Source organism: Phymastichus coffea, unplaced genomic scaffold, assembly GCF_024137745.1.
Source record: "Phymastichus coffea isolate CEN01 unplaced genomic scaffold, Cenicafe_Pcof_1.1 PCOF00028, whole genome shotgun sequence".
In the NCBI taxonomy this organism is placed as follows: Eukaryota; Metazoa; Arthropoda; class Insecta; order Hymenoptera; family Eulophidae; genus Phymastichus; species Phymastichus coffea.
The window spans coordinates 2,368,132-2,393,610 of NW_026706839.1; the positions used below are offsets into that span (position 1 = coordinate 2,368,132).

The window sequence follows — 25,479 nt, forward strand, 5'->3', positions numbered from 1 at the left end:
GTGTACGTCGTTAATTTTCTTGTGTGTGCTAATTATATACTGTTTTTCCTTCTTCGAAACTTAGATAAGATCGATCGCGGCTACAGGAGCTTTTTTCTCGAGCAATTCGTTACGAGTCACCTCAACTTATCTCTCGACTCTTTTTCTTTTTGCTTTCTTATATGGGTAAGTACACAATTCGGATTAAAAAAGCGTGCATCAAAATAAATAAAGTCGTTGCGTGTCAATCGTTTTTTTAAAGTCATTTTCGCAGACGTCGGTCAAACAATCGCATCGTTGAGCTCGTCGTGATAATTATGGAGATTCGTCACTTTCGATTTTGGCCACTTTTCCCGAAAGTCACTGACCTTCGCTATCGCTGTCACTCTTATCTACAAATTCATCACAATTCAATAGAATTAACTTTTCATTGGTCCCAAAAAAAGTGCTCTCATATAATATTATCAACAACAAAAAATAATAAGCTTAAACTCTATATGTAGAAAAAATAAAAAATGAAGTTAAAAACGTGCAAAAAAAAACTATGGCAACATAGAGGAATTGAAAAGTAAAGTGCTTTAAATTTGAACAGCTGTGTGTATTTGTATTTTATATTTCTACGAACCTTTCTTTCCGGGGTACGCGTGGCGTTTCAGTCTGTCGTAAAGATCATCTTTCGTACCGTAAATGCTCGCGTTCGATCGTGCGAGGCTATTCATTTTGCCGCCATTGTGCAAACTCTCTGCGTGCAACGTGAACAAAGAATACAATTTTGTTTTACACTTTTATACATTTAACATGATGAATTATGTGGGCATGACTTAATTCGTACACACCGTTTTCATTTTGTACAGTTTTCACGCGTATCTTTTTTTTATCACGACGTATTGTTTGTGTGCGAGGCAATTTTGAAATTATTTCTGTTCTTTCAATTTTTTTTTGTGTACTCAAAATATAATGGCGTCTGATCGCTCAGATTCGCTCTTACCTTTCATGTAAGTCTCATTGTAAAAGTTGGGCATTTCCCAACCGTCCTCCTCGTCGTCGTAATAGTGCGCATAAGTGCTGTGATGCGACGGCGCGATCGACTCTGCGTACGGTGTTGGTGCACCATAGTAGAAGTTCACTTGCGAGCCGTTCTGGTCCGTTGCCGGTGTTAACATCTTCTTTGGCTCTTTCCTCCTCGACGCTCTAAATAATTAATCAAATACATCGCACATAAGATTTTTACTTTCAACACAAATATTATAAAATGTTTCTGTATCGATTCGTATTCTCTTGAAAGTAACATAATACAATTTTTATTCTAAAGTGGAATTCTTAAAATTTCGATTTTTGTTCATCGTTCATAAAATACATAATAAAATTTTCATCAGCAATACTAACCTCGCGCAAATCATCCAAACGAGCAGCACAACAATGATAATGAGCACGACGCCACTGGCAATACCACCAGTTATATAGAAGAATGGTGATTTCTCAGCACAGTGTTTGCCCGTAAAACTACCACTGCATCTACAAGATGGCTCGCCCTTGGAGTCCTTTTTACAGACGCCTTCGTTCTCGCAGAAACCAAGGCACACGTCAACGCATTCGTAGCCAGTTCCATTGTAACCAGGCTTACATTGGCATTTAAAATCGCTTGTCTCGACGTTGAGTAAACAGTAAGCGTTAGGATCGCAATGCATCTCCTCACCATTGACTTCACAGGGATTCGTGCATTCTTCTTTATTGACCTGAAATTCAAAATTTTATTCGATATTATTACATGTCATTGATGGATTGACCATGATGCGAATTTCGTCAATTATACTCACAGCAGCCGATCCCTTAGTACTGGTATTGGGCGGACAAGGTATACACGAAGTCTGTTGAGCTTCTGGCTGATAAGTGCCCTTCTTACACTCGATGCATTGGTTGAGTGTGCCATTCAGATGACTACCAGGCTCGCAAACTGGTAACGAGCATTCTTCAATCGCAGCCGATCCCAGATTCGGCGTTGTTCTACCCAATGGACAAGATTGACAGGCCGCTTGGACACCCTGCATTCTGTACGTTCCTCGTGGGCAAGGTTCGCACTTGCCTTCGACAGCCAATTGTTGACCGGAACCGCATTCGTCTCGGCATTCTTCACGCGATACAGCCTCGGCTGTACGAGTTGTCTTGCCAAGACCACAGATGAGACACGAGAAACTACCTTCTTCTGGTTGGTAGAATCCGTGACCACAGCTGCGACAGAGTCCTGCCATGTCGTCGTAGTACTTGCCAGCAGGACAACGTTCTTTACAATCTGCCGCGCTTCGAGCGCCTGGGCCTATTGTAACTGACAGCCGGCCAGCTATGACGGGACATTGACTGCACTTTAATTGCCCGGACTCGCTCTGATATGTGCCCATTGGGCAGAGCTCACATTTCTTGGTTGTCGTGTCGTAATAAGTACCGATGGCGCAAGGCACTATTTATTGATAATGACAAATGGTTAACCTGAAGTATCATAATAATTGTTAACATTTTGTGATGAAAGACAAAAACTTACCACAATCGGGAGCCATGACGACTTGGCCGACGGGACAAGCGTAATCGGATTCAAGGACTAGAGAAGCTGGATCAGGAACGGTGTTTGGCAGAATGTCGTGCACGTCGAATTGATCTTCTTCGAGAATCAATTTTTCAAGTAACGTTTGCACTGACGCTCGCTCGTTCGAGTTTGTGTTTAAAATTGGATCGCTAAACAAATACGGAAAAATACCAATTGTTAGGTTTTTAATTTTACACATACTAAATCTACTTTTCGTTTTAGATGAACGCGAATATTTACAAACGAAATATTGGTTAATGAGACATGATATTATAATATAATTATTGGCAAATGAATTGTTATTTAAATGTAAAATCTATCGTATACTGCAGCGCTGTGTACGCAGAAGCAGCCCCGTTTGTACATCCATCCTGTTGGTTTTTTGCCTTAATCTTACGATTTATATCAGCGTCAATGCATTACAGCAGCCATGATTATTACCTGTATACTACTATGAAGCATGTATAGCACTATAGAGGCATATGTCAATATATAAATATTGTTAAGTGTGTATTTTATTTTTATGATGAAGCCATGCACCATACTAACGCTAACTGTAACATAATTATTACGCGACCATATGAGTATTATTTGTTAAATGTTTGTCGATATTATTAGTTTTGCTTATAAAAAATGTTGTTATGTGTGTCCACAATTCTGCTCAATGTCAGGTTACTGAATGATGAGTTTCTCTCGTTAGTGATGGTTAGAGATATCTGAAAATTCTATTTAGAGGTTTTTTTATCGCGCATAAGTCATATCTTACTTTATGGCTGGGAAGGATATTTCCACTTCGTAGGTATCACTGCCCTGGCGCGCTTGTCTCATTCTATTGTGCAAGAAATTATTTTTTAGCTTTATCAAATTGCTTTTGATTTACGTAGTGTTTCTTTTGCATCAATATTAAATTTATGGAACTGGAAAATTTTAACATAATATAAGAGAACTTACGGCTCAGTAAGAATATCGATAGTGGCGGCATAAGTTCCAGGATCGTCACTGGGTGCTTGTCTTGTTGATCGCACACGATGATCGCATTGGACATTAATAAGCAGATCTTTACATTCGCGAGTCCCTACTCAGAGAATAATGCCAATTAAAAATTTATTCAATGACTGTTATTAACAAAACAACATTAGCCATTGTGAAATGAAAGTGCGTACCTTCAAATGAATTAGAACAGAAATTCCAGTCTCTGTTTAACGAGTTCACTGCGCGCCTGACCTTCTGTTTCAATACTTCTTGACCAGCCTCGTTACAAAGTACGGATGTTGGGAAGTTCATCTTGATCTTGAACACCCTTTGTGCTGCCGTGGCACCTATAACAATAAACGTTAGTTCTTAATATCATATTTTCTTTTAACGAAGAATTAATCTAGTATATGAATATCTTACTTGTACAAGCAGGATAAATAAGTGGTAAACCAGGATCATTGGTTGGTCGCCAGAAACCCTCAGCACCGCAAGTATAGAACTTAGGTACTTCTTGAGCGAATCTCAGTCCAGGATTGCAAGAAATTTCACAGACCTTAAACTGACCGCCAGAACCCCAGTCTTTGCACTGTTGTGTACCACCAACAGGATCAGATAATTCAGGGCAAAAGTCGTCTAAAAATTAGTTAAACATTGAGTATATGAATTCAAGTAATAAAATAAAGTTTCAAATAATTTTCATCATCACTTACAAAGTACGTAAACCTTGAAGTTACAGCTAGCAGAGTTTCCGGCCTGATCGTATGCCACATAACTAATATCATAAGTTCCCCAGAGTAGCGTTTGACCAGATCTATGTCCACTCTTCTCCTGTATCCTAACAACACCTACATTATCGCTAAATTTGGGTTCATCCCAAGTGACAATCGACGAGCCATTTTTAGCAATAACCCAAAGATCACCAGGACAATGGTCAACTTTAGGTGGAATCTTATCAGTCTCAAGTTGTTGGCACTTGCTACCACCATAACCTGGTGGACAGACTCGCTGACCACAGTGCGATGGCGCAATACGCTCAACACCACCGATAATCTCATCATATCCAGACCAAGTAAGTACCAAGCCTGGATAAAGCACTGGCTCTGCGCGGCAATCGCGTACTTGTTTTTGAATCTCGTTGGTAACGTGTAGAGCGCGTTCCCAAATCTGAACTTTGGTAAGATGACCTTGGAAGCCGGATTCGGTGTAACCTTTTGGGCTTTCACTTTGTGGTTTACCCAAAACGGCCCATGCGCTGAAAATTTGGAAAATAATTCATTAGTTAAAATAGAGATACAGTTGCTGAATTGTTTTAAAAAATTATTTCTTACTAGGATGGCAAATTTCTGCCGCTACCGTATCCTTCAGTTTTGCTAGCAATCAAACCTTCAGTGATGAGAGTCAATTCACCACCATTTTCACCATTCCAAATGACAGCGATATGATGCCATTGTCCATCATTAATGGTTGCGTATTCTCTGAATGGTAGATAAACGTCTTGGAGATCGTGGAAGATGGATACTTGAACTCCATTACTATGTGCTTGTAGCATTGGCCTACGGTATGTTGGCACATGAGGAGAGCTGACAGCGTAAAGCGTGAAGAAGATTCCAGCTTCATCACGCTGAGTGAACTGCACCCACATAGCGATAGTCAAGCTCTTTTTAGCTCCCGTAAAGAATGGTATAACTTGCGATGCACTGCTACGAGTTGGGTCACTGAAGTAGAGATCGTAGTCGACTTGAATTGCTGCAGAACGTTCAAATAAAAAGTTAGTCTTTATTCAAAATTGTTATTAGATAATAATACTACTCATTTAAAAAACTTACATTTTCTGCAATCATCACCAGTTAGATTGAACGGACATTGGCAGAAGAACTTGCCAGTGAGATCGATACAAGTAGCCGATGGCGGACAGGAGTTCTCTTTGCAATCGATAATATCTTCCTCACAAGTTTTACCCGTATATCCGTGGGGACATATACAAGTGAAACCAATGCCATTATCGATGCACGTTGCACCGTTCTTGCAGGCACCAGCTTGACAAGCATCATACTCGTATTGGCAACCGATTCCGGTGTAATCGTCTGGGCAAGTGCAGTTAAGACCTGAGCCAAAATCTTGACACCGACCGTTATGCATGCATGGATTTCCGATGCAGCGCTCAGGCGCTGTCTCGCAACGTTTGCCATCAGTTCCAGATGGGCATCTATAAATTCGTATTAAATGTTTATCTTGTATCAATGTAATTTGGAAATTTTTTAAAGCATATCTTTATAAATACTTACACGCAGAAGAAGTCCTGGAAAAGATCGACACAGTTGGCATCGTTCTGGCAAGGTTTATTCTGGCAAGTACCGACATCGTGTTCGCACCTATTACCAGTCCATCCTTCCTTACACATACATTTAAATCCACCGATTTCATCTCTACAGGTAGCTCCGTTGAGACAAGGATCAGATAAGCAGTCATCAATATTCGTTTCACAAGTAGCTCCGGTGAATCCTTCTCTGCATTGACATATAAATTGATTATCTAAGTCGACACATCGTTCAGTACCAACAGGACTGCAAGGATCACTAAGACATTCATCGATTTCAGCTTCACACTGTAAACCCACAAATCCAGGTCGGCATCTGCAGATAAATCCTTCGAGTTGGTCGATACAAGTACCGCCATTGACGCAAGGATTAGAAGCACAATCGTCAATTGTATGTTGACATTGTTTGCCAGTATAACCAGGTTCACAGTTACAAATGTAATCGTCGATCTGATCGGTACATTGACCATTATTACGACAAGGTTTATTTGCGCATTCATTAATATTGATTTCACAAGCCGCACCAGTCCATCCAGGATGACAAATACATTCGTGACTAAAGAGCTTGTCTACACAGACACCGTTCAGGCAAGGATTGCCGGAACAAAGGTCGATCTTTTCGTGACAACGTTTTCCTGTGAATCCTGGTGGACAATCGCACGTGAAATCATCGATAAGATCGGTACAGTTAGCGCCAAGAAGGCACGGACGTTCAGCACAATCATCGGTATTAATCTCACAACTCTGACCTTCCCAACCAGGGAGACATTCGCACTTATAACGACCCTGTTGCAAGGCTACGCAAGATGCACCGTTATGACACGGATTGCCGTTTGTAGTGCAAGGATTAATCTGAAAAATTACAATAGAAGTATTTAGATGTAGCACAGAAGATTTGGTCGAGTTGAAATTTAATAAAAATATTTACCGTAATATCGCAATCAACTCCAGTATAACCAGATCTACACAAGCAAGTGTAATTGTTGAATCCAGGTTCGTCTTTGCACATGGCTCGTTCAGGACAAGTGTTATTTTTGCAGTCGGATTTCTCCTCCTGACAATTTATACCTGAATAGCCTGTAGGACACTGGCATCTGTATCCCTGTGGCAAGTCGATACAAGTTGCGCTGTTGTAACAAGGTTGGGAAGCACATTCGTCGATATCAATCTCACAACGTCGACCCGAGAAACCGGCTGGACAGAAGCATTGTACTCCGTGACCCATAGGCACACAAAGTCCACCATGTTGACAGATATTATCGGTACACTGAACAGGTTTGCATTCTTCTCGACCAACAGCCCCGGGTTTATCAGTGTACGAATTTGTGGGACATTCTATGCAAGTTGTTGCACCATGCTGAGGTTGGAAGAAGTCCTTAGGACACTGAGCACAAGGCGCGAGTCCTGTGTCAGAGTACATTCCAGGAGAACATTTAGCTTGGCAGCGGTCTTTGCCCGGGGATGCTGGTTGATAAGTGAAAGTTCCAGCTGGACAAGTCTGACAGTCTTTAAAACCACCGATAGGAGGTTCGCCACTGTAGCTATTCCGTGGGCATTCCAGGCAAGGAACAAGACCTGTCGGTGAGTAGGTACCATAACCGCAAACAGGTATGCAGTCATCGATGCTTTTTGAACCTTCTTCTTTGGTGTACGTTCCAAATGGACAGCGAAGGCAAGTACCTTGACGGTCAGTATTTTGGTAGAATCCTTTAGGACAGGAAGTACATTGTTTCTGCTTTTCGCCAGCAAAAGTTCCAGCAGGACAGTGCACTAAAATTGGCAAAATATATTTATTATTTTAAACTTATGAATTGTTATTTTCAATTCTAAAGCTGGTTGAGATACGTACAACATCGTGGAACATCATTGGTGTCCATATTGAGTACTTCACCGATACTACAAGTAAAACCTCGCGAGATTGATGATTTAAGAGCACGAAGAGGAACACATTGGTTGCCAATGGCCGAAACATTCAATAGAGGTTCAATGACTTGACTGGATTGAGGTACAGATAAATCAAAGATCAAATTCAATGTTGAACCGCAAAGATCATATAGTTGTGGTTGACGGACCGCTGGTACAATCGACAAAATGAAATCCATCTGTAATATAAATGTCCCATTTTAAACTACTTCTTCATCTTCACTATCTTTTTACAGTATAATTACTAACCCTCAAAAGGTTTTCTTCGAGCAATGTTGGCACAGAACGAACAAATGACACATTCATATGTACATTGATAGCAGAACAACGTTGAGTCAAGATGTTGTTAAGATTGTAGTAGTATTGTGAAAGTAAGTCTTGGTATTGAGGAAGGCATGAGCGATGAACAACTCCGTTAGCTCGGTAGTTGACCGATGCAATAACATGGTAATCGGCTTGTTGCGTGTCTGTCAATAAAAAATTTTAGTATTAGTAACAAATCTTTTCACAGAGAAATAGTTTATAATTAAGTTATAAACTCACTTTCAGAAACACAGTCTGGTACAACTGAGCTTGGAGCCCAATGTTTTACAGTGTCACAAAAGTATTGCCTAACAGCCTGACCGTCCGTAAATCGGTATCCAGCTTTGCAAGTTGCGATACAATTTAATCCCTTCTCGCTGGGAAGGCATTTGAGTCCTCCGTTTGCTGGAGGCTTTAATTCCCAATCGACGCAAGGAGTAGCTTGGACGGATACTTGGAAATGACACTGTGCCCTATTTCCGCTGGAGTCGGTTGCATAAACAGTAACATTTTCAAAACCACCAATTGGAATTATCGCACGCTCAGGAATGAAAGTTATTCTGACAGGACCAGATGCATCGGTTGCGTTAATTCTACGACGAGTCTCGTTGAAGTTCACTGAATAGCTGTCCTGCTTGTCTACAAGCTCAATAACATAACTTTGCGGGCAGCTTAGTTTTGGCGGAGTCACATCTGAGAATAATAATATACTATTACTATAGACTTTTCCTATAAAAACATATTTGTACAACAATAATTATGTATAAATTTACCTGGTACAGTAATGTTGACCTCACAAATAGCTACATTGCCATCGTAATCATAAGCGATATATTTAACAACAGTATCCTCGAAAATCTTGATCGGAGTCTTGAAATATTGTGGTTTGATCTCAAGCCTAGCAATGCTACCACTATTGTCAATAGCTGTAGGCTCAGTAAAATTCACTGGAAGCAAACCACCATCAGATCCTTTCTGTACCATGATCGGTTGTTGTGGGCAATTTTGGAAAACTGGTGGCTCGTTATCAACACAAGGTGAAAATCCGTAATCATAACCAAGCAAAGGTTCTTCAACTGGTTCATCACAGCCCATTAATTCGAATTTCAAACAAGCGTTATCCATGTAGCTGACAATTCCAAGGATAACAAATCTAGCTTGAACGTATTTTGGTAGAGTAATCATAGCCAATTCACCATAGTTTCCAGGATCACGCATCGTTAGATTAAAATTGGGGAAGTAAACTACGTAATTTTCGCTCTCGGATTGCTTGTAGAAGAATCTTATTTCTGTTGGTCTACCCACTATGTCATTGGTTACAACACCCTTGACTAAAATAGCCTTGATCCTGTATACTTTGCCCATATCAACACTAACGTAGGTAAATGCCTCTTGCTTTCCACACCAACCAGTAACCGAGTTGAGCCTGATATTTTTAGCCTCATAGTTGGGTCTTTCAGAGGTAGCATTAATAGCGGAATCTGGAATTTTTCCTGAAGCCAAACCTAAAGGTTTAACAACTTTACATTCGGGTTCTCGTAGACAAACGATCGGTCTGGGATTGATCAAAATATAGCCTGGGCGAGAACAACCAAATTGAACTTCAGAACTCTGCTCGTAGCTTCTAGCAATTTGATAACCGTCAGCCGGTCTCCCAGGATCTTCGCAGACTGGTCCTTCGCAACGTAAGTTACCGAAATCCCAGATACCGTTGGCCTGACAACGGACTACGTTATCATGACGATTCGTCTGTCCTGCGAGTTTGAATGTATCTTGACAGCCAAAGAAGAACGAAGATTGATATTTGGTGTCCATGTATTGTCCGTATTCGGCACCAGGAGTCGGTAATGGTAAACCACAATCGGCTCGTGGGCAAGCTGGCGGTGATCCAGAGAGCCAATAATCTGGATAACCTGGTTTTGGATCGTACACGCATTGTCGGAAATGAGACGTAGCAGTATTTCGGAGAGAACGTCCGTTATTATTACATTTGAGTGTAACATTTTGTTTAAAGGGAACCAATACACTAGTTTCGTCACTTCGAAGTACCGACAGGCCTTCATTTTTGTCGTCCGGTAGCGAAACACATTTAGCATCTAAAAATTGAGCATATGATTTAGAAACATTTCAATAAAATTAAAAGATCATCAAGTATCGACATACATTGACATTCTGGAGTTGTGCCGTTCCACACCCCACTAGAAGTGCAGAGTACAGCAGAAGGTCCAGCAAGTACGTATCCAAAGTCACATTGGAATTTTACGAGATCACCAAAATGATATTGAGCCTAAAAAAATTTATATATATATATATGTGTGTGTATGTGTGTGTATGTGGGGGGGGGGGGGTATTAACGATTTTTTTCTAACTCCAAATGTTTTTAAACAGTCATTCTTGGAAATACTATTTACCTTAGTAGATAAGATTTTTCCGTTTTCAGGAGCAGCCAAAACAGGACACATGACTGATACGCAAGTCTTATTTCTCTGATAAAGATCGCCGTCCCGTTCGCCGTTTTCAGACTTCGCGATGGCAAAACCAGCAGTACCATTGCCTTTGTAAAGTTCATAACCCGTATTACACGAGCATGTGAAGCTGCCAGGATTATTGATACATTTCTGATGACAGCCGCCATTGTTAGTGGCACACTCATTAATGTCTGTACACTCAAGACGAGTGCAACCCATAATTTCAAGTTTCATGCAGGGAGCTCCCACATAGTCTTGTATGCGGAACCTGATGTATCGCGTCTCAATTGGCATCGGCAAGTTCAGAACCGAAAGTGTAGCCTCGAGGATGCGGAATTCCACGGGCGTGCCGTCGGGATTTGTGTAATCTTTGAAGATATCGGTCAGATTATCGGTGTATTGAATGCGAACCGCGGTAGTGAAGGCAATATTTCCATCGGCACGAGCAACTACTTGAGTTCTGAAGCCTCGTATTATGGTCGGCGCTTTCATGTCGATTGTGGCCCAGTTTGCTCCTGGCTCTACACTATTGCCACACCAGCCATCGCCGTTGTTCAGTCGGATGCCCTATAATCATTTCAATAATCAAACTGAGCAAATACTGCACAAGTAACAGCTGTTACATGCATTGATTCAGCGAGAATATTTTGTAACAAAATTCAAAGCATACCGATTTAGTATATCCGTTTTCGGAGCTGGATACGGTAATCGATTCATCAGGAATACCGCCGTTAATCATACCCAAATCGCCAATCGGTCTACATTCCAATGTCGAAGCAAAGCCTGATTTGCATTTACAGGTGAACGCTCCGGGTGTGTTAATGCATTCTGTTGAGGCGAGATCGCATTGGCTTGAAGCGCACTCATTGACGTCTATTAAGAAAATTTTTGGTCATAAATCTCATGCACTCTATCGGCTTGTATTTGAATTTAAAAATGATTCAATATAGTTAAGTAGATAACCTATGTACCTTCACATGTGGGTACGTTTTCGAAACGCTGCTGGGTGCCGCAAGTGATTATGTTTGAACCGGATAATTTATAACCTCGGTTGCATTGTACACGAGCCTCGTCGCCGAAAAAGTAGTCTTTCGAAGAGTCGACCACGAACCCGTTCTTGATAGTTGGTGGGATCGGACATTTAGCTCCTGTAATGATGAGTTTAGCATTTTTTACCACTGCTCAATGTATGAAAATGTCAGATTTATTTTTAGGAAACTCACGGGAACAAACAGGAACGTTGTCAGACCAAGTTCCGTTACTCATGCAAAGGATTACTGGATGACCACTTCTGACGTAACCAGGTTCACATTCGAATCTTACGATTGTACCGTAGCTTCTTCCGCCACCATTTAATACAGTAAGCTCGGCATGCGGTGCTTCCGGAAGAGGTGGACACTGAGACGCTATGAAAAAGTATAACCAAATTAAAATTCTGCAAAGTCATATTTTTTAATTTTAATTATCAGACAAACAAGCTTTACCAAGGCAAGCAGGTTTCTTCTCCCACATGCCGTCAGCTAAACATGAGATCTTCTCAGTAGGTCTGCCAGTTGGGAAGGCGAAACCAGCGTAACATTGGTATGTAGCGATTCCACGATAAGTAACGTTAGTCGATCCAATGGAGAATCCATTATCTATTTGTGGTACTGGACCACAATAAACTTCTTGGCATTTTGGTATGTACGTGACGGACCAGTTACCACCAGCCAGACATTCGGTAGTAATTTTAGCTTTGCCAGTTGCAAATTCTTGACCGAGAGGGCAAGAAAATGTGATTACGGTACCAAAGGCTGTGTCGCGACTTGATGCCATTGCTCCTTCACCTGGTTGTAGTGGTGGGCAATCTAGAAAAATAAATATGTAGCTGAAGAATAATTATTCTAATTTTTATTTTGAACAAAGATGTGATAATATTAGAAAGACGAACCAGCTGAGAAAGAAGCTTGCCAGCCGACTTCACTGTGCAGAGCGTCAGAGACAAATCTAATCAGCATCTCTCCGCTCTCGGCTGTCAATGTAATCTTTGGACGTGTACTAGTTGTGAATCCACTACCAGAATGTAGTCTCAAACCGTTAGTGTTAGGTCCATCGTAAACCTACCGATGAATTTCCATGGTGTCGATCAAATGGAATTTCTCAAATCTCAATGAAAAACGATTTATTAATTATTTACCTGTACGAAATCAGTCTTGTGAACGATAAACCTGTCGAACTTCAAGGACAATGGGCCCCCCTTAGGATTCTTAATGCGATACAAGCATTCTTGATTGTTGGGATAATCATTGAGGGAGAATGATGGTGATTGAACAGTGCCATTGCGAGCAACGATAGTAGCTTTGCATCCTTGAGTGTAACGTATGCTAAAGCCACGACGCGAATCTCCGAGGTTAGTCTTGAAGTAAAGATAGAGGTTGCTGCCCGTCGACATAATAATCTTGGGGTAGTCGTCGTCGGCGCCAGTAAGCCGTGCAATTGGTCGGCTCATTGGTGTATCGCCGTCCCTTATCAAGATGTAGTCGCGTTCTGATTCCAGATCCATATCTTCGATCTATAGAAAACAAAAAAAAGTGTACCTGGTAATTTTGGGTTTCGTGATTGGTTTGCCTGAAGAATGTGACCATGAACGTGCAAGATGTATTGTTTCGTGTATATATCGATTGTCGATTTCAGTTAAACTAATTTGCATTTCAAGGATACAATTGAATTTTTCGATCGCGAGATGTTAATAGTTCTCGCATTAGCATGCGGTCGTGTTGGTTTAGAAAAAAAATTTAGTAATTTGACGAGCGTCGAGATTGAACGTTATATTCCAATCAAATGACGATATTTCATTCATAATAAAATAAACTTACCTCGAGCGATAAGATTCTTCCTGGTTGTGCTTGAATAATATAAAGGCACTCGAGTCCACCAGGATAGTTCTGTGGGTAGCCTGGTGAGGTGAGTAATTGGCCCTGAGGCGTGGCCCTAAGAATGCCGCCACAAGTTTGCGGCTCAGTCTTCCATGAGGCACGGAAACCTTTACGTTCCACCGAGCCATCGGTACTGAACTTCACGATCATGAAGTTCGACGCCGAGACAAATAGTTTATTGCTTAGATCTTGTTTGCCCGAGAGCGTTGCTAAGTTCACCGATTTTTCTTCGGTACGACCGCCTACTAGGATCTGTACTGTGTCGTAGCTCTTCTCTGTCTCGAATTCTTGGAACTGATGGCAATTTTTTTTTTAATTTGTGGTGTTTTTATGCTTGTGGTCTTTTATTACTTTTTAAGTGATTGTCAAGTTAAGTAGCGTAACGTAAAAAGGTGGTTATGTTTTCATAAAAGGATGTCAGTCTTGAAAAATCGTTGTGCAATATTTAAGAGGAGCGACAAGATTATTTATTGTATATTAAATAACAATTGTTGATAATGTTAAAAAATTTATCAAATCCAACTATATACCTGAAGAAGAATATTATGTCCTTGTGGTCCTTCAAGTGTCCACTTGCAGTTGCTCAAGGGTGTGTACTTATGTGGATAGTTCGGACTTTCAACAACATCACCACTACTTGCCATATAAAATTGACAATTTATTGGACAGTCAATTTCATCGGAATAATCACCACAGTCGTCCTGCTTGTCGCACTTGAATGCATTGTTGATGCACTTGCCATTCGAGCAGTGAAACGAGCCTAGAGAACAAACAGACAAACGAGTATTAGTCCAAAGCAAGTCTTCAATATTTTTTTGTGTTCGACAAGTTGGAAAGTTAAGCTCACCTGCCGGACAGGCATTGGCACGACACATGAAAGGAAGCAACGACTCGCAGGTCGTGAGCTCCCAAGATTGATGCTGCTCGTCTGTAACTTTGACGTCAACGCATTCACCATCACGGGGGTTCGGCTGTCTCGTCGCCCAGAAACCTACATTCATCGCCAATACGTATGAAAACAATCATTTGAGATGAATAACGTTTCGCATTTACCAGTAATAACAAAACCTACGCGTATCTTTTTTGTTGCCCCGTTGGACTTTCTACATAGGTGCGTGAAACACGCACACACACCGCCGTGAATTAATAATTTATGAAGAGAAACAGGCAATGCAATCTATTAAAGTCGTTTCTAATTACTTGATTAACATTTATTATCTTAAATGACTTGTCTGGTTATGTGGAATTTCCTAAATTTAAAAGTACAAGTTTTCTTTTTTTATATATACACGTGCTTTTAATTCTACTCCCGCGTTCCTATTATGCAAAAAGGGAATCAGCCTAGCGCGTCCGTACAACTAATGTAAGCGAGGGCATTGTAGTGTGGACGTACGGGGAAAAGTGTGTCTTCGTGCCGCGAGGCAAGCATCAAGTTCCGCGTTTCCGCGACCTCGATATGATGCTACTTTGCCGACTATAAGACCCTCTGCGTGAGCCAACGCGATTTTCTCGCTCGCGTGGACTCGATTGCGAGCTCTTTTAGAAAATTCCAACGGTTGACGTGACTGAAGACATCATTGTGTTCGTGCGCCTGATGGCCATTGCCAACGTACATGACTTTTCGAGCGTAACGACATTTTGTTCCTTTTCTAATTTTGATCATGTTAATTATGGGACATTTAATAAGTTTCGTAATAAAAATACTAAAAAAACGTAATAAATTCCAAAGTGGAACGACTTTCATGAGTAAAGTTGACGATATGAGTTATAAATTTTTAAAAAGTTGATGAGCAAAGAAATTCATCAATTAAAATTACAGTTTTCATGGAAACGCTGTGACTAATTAATTAAAAATCTACGAAAAAATTAGACGCTGGCTTCGCAGTTAAAATGATATTCGCAGACTGTAATAAATTATTACATAGCGAATCAGTAGTCATTAAATAATTCACATTCGTTTCCATGTTACGAAATAATTAATGCACAGTCTTTTTACATAATGATAAACGGCGTTTTATTTCGTCGATTCGCCATACTCTTTTAGCATAAAAAAAAGTTGTGAAAATCCATAAATATCGCAATGACAATTATTACAAAATCCTAGACTTCGATTTCGCACGGCGTTTCAAGCTCGAGTAGTCAAGACGAACGCGTAATCGAGCGACATTTTTATTCGCGGCACTTTCATTGATAAATTACTTGACGAGGTGAGCATGTCATTTTCGCTAAATACCAGTGATGCGACGATTTCGCTTTCGTGCATAATGTGTTATGAAAATGTTTTTTCATTTTCGAAATCTCAGACTGGACAATTGCTATGCATTCTGTCGCGATGGTAGATTATATCAAGAAAACGGAAATAGGCCTGCTGTATAGGAAAAAGATTTTTATGCGCTGCGAAAAGATGATTATTTGCGTATTTATCGCTGTTATGAAAGCTCACTTTGCCGCAGAGCTATTTTACATCCGGTCATGATGGTTTATGGTTGGCTTACAGAATATCACTGCTGTTGTTTCATTAACTCGGAATGAATATTAAAGAGAAAATACGATGTAAATTGTGCACGTGAATCAATCGCTTTTACGTTAAGGTCAAAAAAGAAGTTACGCATCAATTATGATCAATAAATGACGCTTTACTTAATATATCACACTTCATTCTAAAAGAGAAAAACGCAAACAAATTTCTCTTCCGCTCTGATGGTTTTATTGAAATTGCATCAAGTCCATGCATATACTTAACAAGACGGATTTCTATACAATTAAACTACTGGTATTTTTACATAAGAGAAGCAACGTTTCTTTTTTTATACAGGAGATTTATAGAGTTTCTATTAACATTGATTTTTACGTAACAATGCCAGTTCTGATGTGCATATTGCAGTATAGTTGTACTTGGCATTAATTTGTTATTTCTGGTAAATACACAAAAGCAAATGATGCACTCACCGGCATATTGCGATACGAGCATACCAGCAGCGGATTCGAGGGTGTTGGTTCTCAAGTCGTCGAGGGAAGCTAATCCAAGCCAATAGCGGTCTGAGTGACGGCCGATCATCGAGACCGACACGTTGTTTTCCGCGTACGACTCGATCACCATCAACTCGCTGCCGTATCTGTATTTTTTTTGTTTTTGGGATGGAAAATCTTTGAGTAATGATTTAATCTTCAAACTTACATGCTGTTATGGTAAAGCATCGAGTATTCATCCATCATCGATCAACTTGCAGAGAGTTCTTAATAGTCATTTATTTAGATTAACAGTGGTTCGATCGATTCACCGAGATTAGAAAGAAATCCTCATAAACTATCACATCGTATCTTTAGTTAAAACTTGATAAGAAATCAGCGCATTATGCAAATGATTGTTCACGTGCAGTAAAATTTAGGAACAAGTTCAATGAAAATAATGATGTTTCATTTTGCCTCTTCGCCCTTATAAGAAGAACATATACTTGAGTTGCTCTTGCTCACATAATTAAGCCTTTAGCACAAGTTTACGAGTACTAGTTGGAGCAGTAGCCTATTTGCATGCCCGAGTTACTCAATCTGATCGTGCGTGCGCGGTGCGCGCTCTCGATTACAGTAACAGGCGCGTAATTGGAAAGTATCGAGGATCAACTGCAACTGCGATCTTTTGACGAACGAATATCGGAAATATATAGACGCGTTTACAGCATCGTGGGAAAGTATTTATTTGTTCTTGTGTACTTTACCTTCTGCATAGTTCCGCTGCCTTTTCCCATGAATGCCTGATGTTGAAGAATTTGTAACAGTGGATGCCCTTCAGCTCCCATCCTATGAGCAAAAGATCATAAAAAAAGCAGTGATGAGTTTTATCGTTCGATATTTACCGTTAGGACTCGCAAGTTTGCAAGATTTACGAGTTATTCTGCTCGCGCCTTCTTTTTTTTTCCACGGGCTGACAGTTTGTTTTTCAATGAAATTGTTGCAGATTATCACTTGATATTCGAGACTAAAGAAAATGTACGTCGATTTTCTCGAGTTTTCTCTACGTTGCTCGTCGAAAAATGTATACGTTTAAAAATAATTGCATGGCTGACAAAGGCATAGATTATTGAAAACCCGGTACTTTCTAAAACAATATTGGCACGCGAGTTTTTTCACACTCGCCGAGCAATCAAATTGTTGACGGGCTAGAACCATACAATTGCAGGTGAGAAATACAATCGCAACACCCAATCATCATACTTTATTTTGCCACATACTCACGGTCACAGTCAAACAAACTCTAATATAATGATCGGGTTAGCAATACGACCTTCATAAGCCGTGAAGGGTCAAGCTTACCGATATAACGATTGATCTCTGCTATGAAGCTGTTGAAGAGCACTGCGAGGAGATCTTAGCTGACCTCGATCGTTTCTAGTGCGCGTGCGTGCAAGTATTGCCTGTGCGCGCATATACACAACCAAGCGAGGAGAACGTCCAGGTATACAGCCAAAGCACGTATCTTTTATACCATACATTGGGTTGATAGGTTAACTCTGGAATGCATTTTGTTGTTTAAGGCTATTTCATGCCTTATCTTTCTTTCTCTTCCTCGCGTCTGTCTCTCTAATCTTTGCTTCCTCTTTTTTACCGTCTGACCGTGCAGGACGCGCGTTAGGAATCACATGGTTGAGATAATCGCGAGAAAGGCAATCGCAAAAAGCGAGATTTTTACATTGACCGATGACTGTGCACATTTAAATGTGAAATAGCTTCGAGTTTGATCACTTGCAAATGTATAAAACGCTAATCTAGCGATATTACACACTTGGATGGCTCATTAAAGAATGACAACATGGAATAAACTGCTGAAAAAAATTGGCTATTGAACCAACGTAGAATAATCAACCTTGTATCACTATTATAATGTATTGAATTTTTTTCGAATCCAACACAAATTGTATTCAGGGTCTTCTAACAAACTTTCAACTTTTTCTATCTATTTAACCTATTCGTCCCGAACCAAAAACTATCATATTGTCATCAACCAGCAAATCATGAATAAATCAGTCTTTCTAATATAAAGTCTTTCTCTCTGTAAACCCATTTATACGACAACTATATTCGGATGAAGCGTATAATCAGCAATAACTTTCGCAGGTGACCTTCAGTAACGTAATTTAAAAAATTTTCTCGGTCCTAATATCTCCAAAATGCAAGTTACAAAGATAAAACTCTAAATGAAAATGAAGCTGCCAAATGAATTCTGAAAAGCTATCTCTCAGCTGTACATTACTCAAAACATCCAAGAAGATCCGTCCGTCCGATATATCGAGCCTTTCAATCTGAACGTGCATTACACAATCCGCCGCACAAGGTTGCGCAAGGAAAAAACCCTCGAGAGACTTTTGGCTGCGCCGTCGCTGTGCCACTCCTCGATAAAAGATCCCTCTCGGTAAAGGCATCGCATCAATCACCGGCCAATCACTTCCGCGCGATATGCATCTATATATAAAAGTCGATCGCCTTGAGCAGTAGAGGGGGGGGGGGGGGGGAGCGACGATCCCCGGAGTAAAAATCTAGGCCGTGCTCGAATGAATCACGCATTCGCGCGGATCCTGTGCTGCCGAGGCGCGCAGCATCCGCGATCGCAACTCTCTCTTTTCGCGCGCTTTTTCTGCGCGTCTTTTCTTTGTGCGTCGCGCAGCCGCGCACTGTCGCGTTATTCCGAGAAGCTGATCCGTGTCACCTGAATCCCCCCTTTGGTCTGTACGATACAGTAGAGGAGAGAAGTCAAGGTGATCGACCTCGAATCCATTGCAAAAGTGGTCGAGCGGCTACTTTTCGGACTGCATCATTCTTAGGATTTCTCTTGTTTACCGCACTCGTGCGATTATCGCCAGAAAAGCTGTTTTTTTATCGCGATTTATTTGGATGAATTGTTCTTTTTAGTTGACCAATCAACCTATCAAACTGTTTTTTACTATCGCGATTATGAGTTTAATGCACTGAATTCGTGTCTCCTATCTTTTTTTCTCACGTCTTTCGGCCATTGCCAAAACTGTAAAGTTGCTTTCACGTGGAGTGTTTAACGAATCTGTGACTTTAGGATAACTTTCAGAAAAATATCACCTCCTGATTGTCGTTTGCCTTGGGTTATACCTTGCATTTTAAATGACGCGGCTTTCGCAGCTTCTTGAAAATTTGCATTCGAAATCACTTTACCGCGCAGACATAAGTGTTTATTAAAAATCAGATTGTTTGCGTGTGTCAACTAGCTATAGAATATTCCACGGCATAGAAGCTAAAAACCAATCTTTTAAATTAAACTAGCCCACATGCCAAGAAGTTTGAAGCAATTGGCAATGAGCGCGTACAAATGAGGCAAATCAAGTCGATACGATGCTCCTATGTGCGTTAGCTGCAGGATGAAAGTGTTATTCCTTCGACACGTGTGTGATGTGCATAAAAAGAAATATACGGCGGCGTCCGTGGAAGCGCGAGCGCGCGCGAGAATTCGAGCATTCGTTAGTGCGCGCGAAGGAAGCAAGGCACGTCGTTCCACTTTTGCGCAATTATGTAGGTTGCCGGTACTAGCAGCAGTAGCCGATCTTCTCTTTTCTTGGTGCCGTTAACCTCTCTCTCTCTCTCTCTCTCTCTCTCTCTCTCTCTCTCTCTCTCTCTCTCTCTCTCTCTCTCTCTTTCTCTCGCTGACTCGCGCGCACATGCGTCAGAAAATCACGATGCGTTGGCTACCTTACGCTCCTGCCGCGTGAGATGGCAGTGTGTCGGATGTTACGCGACTCGAGAGATGTCGAGGAAAAATGTCGCTATGACGGTTACAGATTTTTCCCAGCTTGCCAGTTGCAACGACGTCGATACCGGAATTTCCGTTCGCAGCGATAAGTCAAGTTAAAATTGGTCGTAGTCCGTCGGAACGACGTGCTTAACACCGTTTTCTTGTTCTCGCGTGCATTGCTAAGGATCGCCAAGTCAGCAGATAGATCGCCGTGCGAAATTTGTAAGCCGCAGCTACGCGATAACTACGAGGAAGTGAAATTGATGTCACTGTGTAATCGCAACAATTTTGCTGCAATCGATTTTTCTTGCGTATTCATTAAAATAAAATTGGCACAGTTTTCATTTGAAGTAGCTATAGTTAGGTCTAATCGTATTGACAATGAACGTGCTATAACATCTCACTTATTAGAACGTCCAGGTTCATTAAACCAAATGATCGTGATCCGGTGTGAGTTGTTAGATAATATTTTCATTGTCGAATGTGGAAATATCGAACGGTATACCATAAGTTGCTGCCGCGAGTGTAGAAATTATTTATACATCAACGGCAGTGTGCCATTTTTAAAACACATTAATGCCGTTAACGGTCTAATCATAATTCATTAAACCGCAACTTGATTAGCAATCGCGCGCGGCATTCCGTGCTGAACAAAATCATTCGCGCGTTCACATATTTCAGCGAGCGAAGTACGCGTAGATATGCGCTTTCGACTAGTCGCCGCATTAGCTTACGTAAGTCGCATGCTAATTCGAACATTTCACTGAAATTCAAAAGCGGAGTCCGAGTGAATTCTCAATTCCCAATGGATTTATCTAAAAAAGAACCTTTCATCTGCCCGTTAAACTTGCGTATACGTATATAGAAGAAAAAAAATGCGCCTTTCTCCATGTGCGCGCAAAAGAAGGCGGCGTCGGCGAGGCTTGAAGATCACGCGGAGAAAACTCGAAAAACCAGACGACTTTCCCGACTCCGAGCCACATGCCTCTGTCCCTTATTTTTGTTCCGATGACCGTATCCCATATGTACCCCACACGGGCGTCTACATATTCGTGGCGGATGCATGTGCTTATACTCACCGTTCGGACAGGTGAAGATGCTTGTGGCCGAGACCTGTAACAAACGCAAGCAGACATGTTATTTGTACAGAGCCAGACAGTGACGGCGATAAGCACGGCTTCGTTTCTTTTCTTTAATGGCTTCCCGCTTCGGTACTCGGAGACACTCGCTCAGGTATTTCTTTTTACGAGCTGCAGGTGCATAACATATCGACGGGGGTACGATGTAATTGCGTAATCGTGTGCGCAAGAGGATTTTTCAGCTGCCTGACGCACTTGTTGCGTTTTATGCGTGTGCGCATATATATAACATGAGGAGAATTAGGTAATATTTTAATATTAGTCTGTGCAACATTATTCGAGGGGAATGCGCATGGGAATATATCTAAGTCGACCTGCATATACTTAATGACACTAGTAATTTTCAGTTTTGCCATGATAGCTCGCTTTGCTCATTTTCCAAAACGTGTTATTTTCATCGAGAAGATGACATGCGCAACTTTTCATTGATTGGACACACAGGGCTTTAATTGCTGTTGTTCCAGGTGTGACGGAAAACATTTTTTTTTTTCGAGAGAGAATTCGATTTGAGGGCCGGGCCTATAGCTTTGGTATAAGCGACAACTTGATATTTCAGAGAATCTGATACTCATCTATAAGAGAAGATATATTTAAATGCTTGAAAACTGGATGTAGTAATATACGACTTTTAGAGTTTATTGAACCCTTGCTGCTGGCTCATTAAAAATACGAGATCCTAGCGCGACTTTCTATACGGTCGAAGAGACGTTCGTTGACCATCGTGCGGCATACATGTTGCTTGTATATACCGGCTTTACGACATTTTTACGGGCAAAAACCCATAGACTTCCTTTGTGCGAAGTCACTTGCAAAATTAGCCTGCAGAAAAAAAAGAACGTTCTCGAAGTAAAAAATTGCAAGTTTTTACATTATACTTCGAAAGAAAATCTTTATTGACATCATAAGCAAAATAAGTCCAACCCTAGAAAATCTTTGACTAAGTTAAAAAGCAACCGCAGCAACAGAAAACGTTTCAATATCGTCCTTTTGAAAGCACTAGGCACAAGGCTGGCGTGCGCGCAACAACATCCTGCTGGAAACTATAACACGCAGTATCCAATCTTAAAAAAAATTGAAGGAGAACAGAAGTCTGAAATAGCGCAAGTCAGGTTAGCGTGACGGGATGCACAATTCGGTAGTTGCAGCAGCAGCAGCAGCAGCAGCAGCACGGACAATAGGTGCATATAAGAAGCCGCAGGTTGAGATGGCTTCGCTGGTCTCAGCTTTCTCCAGGCAAAGCTGCATTGCACCAGTGATATAACAACTTCTCGTGAAGATGTTTGCGCTTTATCGATTACTGCTTTGTTATTGGCGACTTGTGCAAGGCATGTAAGATTTTCATCCCGTTGATTTGTCTCGCACACAAGTTGCGGCCAGAAAATTTTGCGACGCGGAGAACTTTCGTGTGGATCTTGTGTAATGAAACTCACGGCTGTCTCTGGATAGTATGCGTTGTGTTCAATTGAAAAATCAGATTCAATCGAGATTTATTTTTTTCAGCGAGCAGATATATACGATTTTATCGCGAAGCAAATGTGTGTATTGCTGTTCTATTTAGAAGCGCGCAAGTTTCATCACACGAGCACCTGTTGTGGCAATCGTTTTGTTTCCTTTAAGTCAGCTTTCAACGGGTCCAAGATCAAGCGCTTGCAGGTTTTTCTAGGTGAATGGTAGTTAAAGTTGCTTGAATGAGCAACACACATTCCACTATACTTGTTGTTCTGGGCCGCAACTGATGTGGTGCACTTAGTGAAAGTATAAAATAAACCGAGCGATTGCACCTCGTCGGCTAAAGCGCTCTTTTTATACAATGTGCAACGGAATGTCGATGCGGTCTTGGCTATATTTGCATTCCCGACGTAGTCGAAATAAGGAGCCGACTCGTTAGTGTCATTCTAGAGTGTTATCTTGTTTTTTCCACGTGTGAAAAAAGCCAAGTTTTTATATTTACACACAGCTATGGCATTGTCAAAACAGTTATAGCGGGCTTCGCATAAAGATTTTCATCGAGCAAGAATACGCGCGCATTTCGGAATGAACATTTTTTACGTTAGAGAAAATATTATCAGACTGTCGCGCTGTATACAGTTACAGAGATAAACTACTCGGGCTATCGTTCTTCTATGAAAATAGCGAGATCCTCAGACGACAAGTACTTCGAATCGTGCTTCCGTCGCCCGAGTACAAAAGATCGACCACGCGAGAAGCCACTGCTCTATCGGCTTTACGAATCTCGGGGCGCATGTGATCATCGTCGTCCTAGCAGTTTTCCCTCTATATTCGACGCATCTGAAGCCCTTTTGCCGACAAAAGTTTTAGTAGGCGATGCGCGCCGTGTATTACAGATACACATACAACTCGGTTAAATGACATAACGGATTATCGCATTCCATCGGCAAGAAAGCATTATATGCCGTGCCCGTGCGCGAGATACGCATTCCAGGCGTGTTGGCCAGATTATCGCAGGCGCTTTTAATTTATGGCTCTGCGGAAATATCTCTCGGCGAAGTCTTTCGTTTTGTTCGCAATTCTCGCGTGAAAAAATTGGATGTATTGTCGATGCGAGGTATGCGCTATTGTTTATTGTAACCCTGAATTGATTGCCGATTTCTTTTTTATCCTCGGTCACTGTTGCAACTATACGTGCACGTGACATTGTAATTTCTATTATCAGTCAAATTTTCCATACAACTTCATCGGAGAGGGAGAGAGTTAATGGCGATCGCGCTAAACGGTTGAATCGCCTAACGAATTGCACACGTTTTGCGCAATAAATCAATTTATCTCAGCACGCGAACATTGTAGTCTAATGTACGTTACGGCAACGTAGGTATATTCGCCATCTGAAAACGTAACTTTGCGTAAATCTATGTGCAATTGTCAGGCATTTGCCATTTACGCAACGTGGAGATATTAGTCGAAAAATGGGCGATAATACGCCACGACAGATCTAGTTGTTTGTGTGTTGTATTATATATATACGTATACAGCGAGTGCCAATTTTCTGCGTGCAGCTCTTGGGCGCACAGCAATGTACTTTCACCGCTCGGCTGCTTTAGTATTAGGTGCGGAGATCGGCCATTTCGCGCCTGTATAGCCAGATACCTATCTCTGTGCTTTTTTCGACGTCGCGACCGTTTAATAGCCTTTGAAATCTTTCTTCGTTTAATGAGGTTTTCCTGTCGCCAATATTGTAATTTTAGAAAGGCATTATTACGAACCAGCCTTCCGTAATGCACAAAGTTGATTGAACTTGATAGTTTCCTTTGCGCGAGCTAGAGACGTGGCCGATCGCTGTATTGACAGGTCCGGCAATAAATATATCCGCGTGCGTTCGTTTGATCGACAGTGTCGCTTAAAGGAAAAATCACATGTTTGCTCTATACTTGGCGTCAGTTTTCCCAGCGGCTATTTACGGCACGAGTCGTGTAATAACAAGGCGTCACGTTGGAAAAGAACGATTATTAGCTCGCTCTTGCACCCTTTTTGCCCCTGGATATCGCGGCACGGCTCGAACCACTGTGAGAATTGCCAGCCGCTAATTTATTTAGTTCCGACACGCGAACGCGTTGCTCTGAGCTTTTCTCGCTTCTGCAGCTGCGCGCATTCCGCGTCTCGCAGTGACGAACTCGGTTAATTGATAAATCTTGTCTTTGCCGTAGCGCGCTTTCTGCGCTTGAAGAAGGAAAAACGTGTAATTGAAAGTGAGAGACGAATATATTGTTTGCGGTCAATCGTGAAAGCTGTACACCGCTTATTCGTTATTTAATAATGTTTTCCGGTGTATGAGCTTTTACTTGCGCAACATCTTTGCGAAAACCTGTTTCGAGCTCGCGTGTGCGTGTGCAAATGCGTTGAGAGAGAGAGAGAGAGAAATAACTTACCTGAGACTCCGTTAGTCCAAGATGGCATAAGAGGACGGCCAGCCACACGGCCGCCGATTTCCTTATCAGCATTTTCTGCAAGAAGAAAGAGGGCTATTATAGCGCGCGTGCGTATCGAATGATTTGTATTTCTGTTAAACTATTTTAATTGCCGGCGGTGTGTTTTCATGCGTCGTATAGAATTTCAATGGCATGCGCGCCGAGATTATTTATCGATACTCGCGGGGATCGTTGCTTTGTTGTGGTC

General features: G+C 41.3%; 1 protein-coding gene across 1 annotated transcript; it reads right to left on the bottom strand.

Moving 5' to 3' along the window:
• Positions 1 to 339: 339 nt before the first annotated feature.
• Positions 340 to 25,304, bottom strand: LOC131675741 (sushi, von Willebrand factor type A, EGF and pentraxin domain-containing protein 1). The gene is made up of 34 exons (XM_058954854.1): positions 25,233 to 25,304; positions 21,289 to 21,322; positions 17,175 to 17,256; positions 16,408 to 16,574; positions 14,306 to 14,449; positions 13,989 to 14,218; positions 13,399 to 13,752; positions 12,720 to 13,094; positions 12,474 to 12,642; positions 12,028 to 12,390; positions 11,767 to 11,949; positions 11,515 to 11,691; positions 11,214 to 11,416; positions 10,487 to 11,110; positions 10,239 to 10,362; positions 8,849 to 10,171; positions 8,316 to 8,768; positions 8,022 to 8,239; positions 7,699 to 7,951; positions 6,778 to 7,619; positions 5,818 to 6,701; positions 5,359 to 5,738; positions 4,861 to 5,278; positions 4,243 to 4,784; positions 3,953 to 4,165; positions 3,721 to 3,876; positions 3,509 to 3,632; positions 3,324 to 3,386; positions 2,516 to 2,706; positions 1,797 to 2,434; positions 1,366 to 1,715; positions 968 to 1,170; positions 605 to 721; positions 340 to 371 (listed from the first exon to the last, which is right to left on the bottom strand). The coding sequence occupies exons 1-34, from the start codon at positions 25,302 to 25,304 to the stop codon at positions 340 to 342; spliced, it is 10,701 nt and encodes a 3,566-aa protein (XP_058810837.1).
• Positions 25,305 to 25,479: the final 175 nt, after the last annotated feature.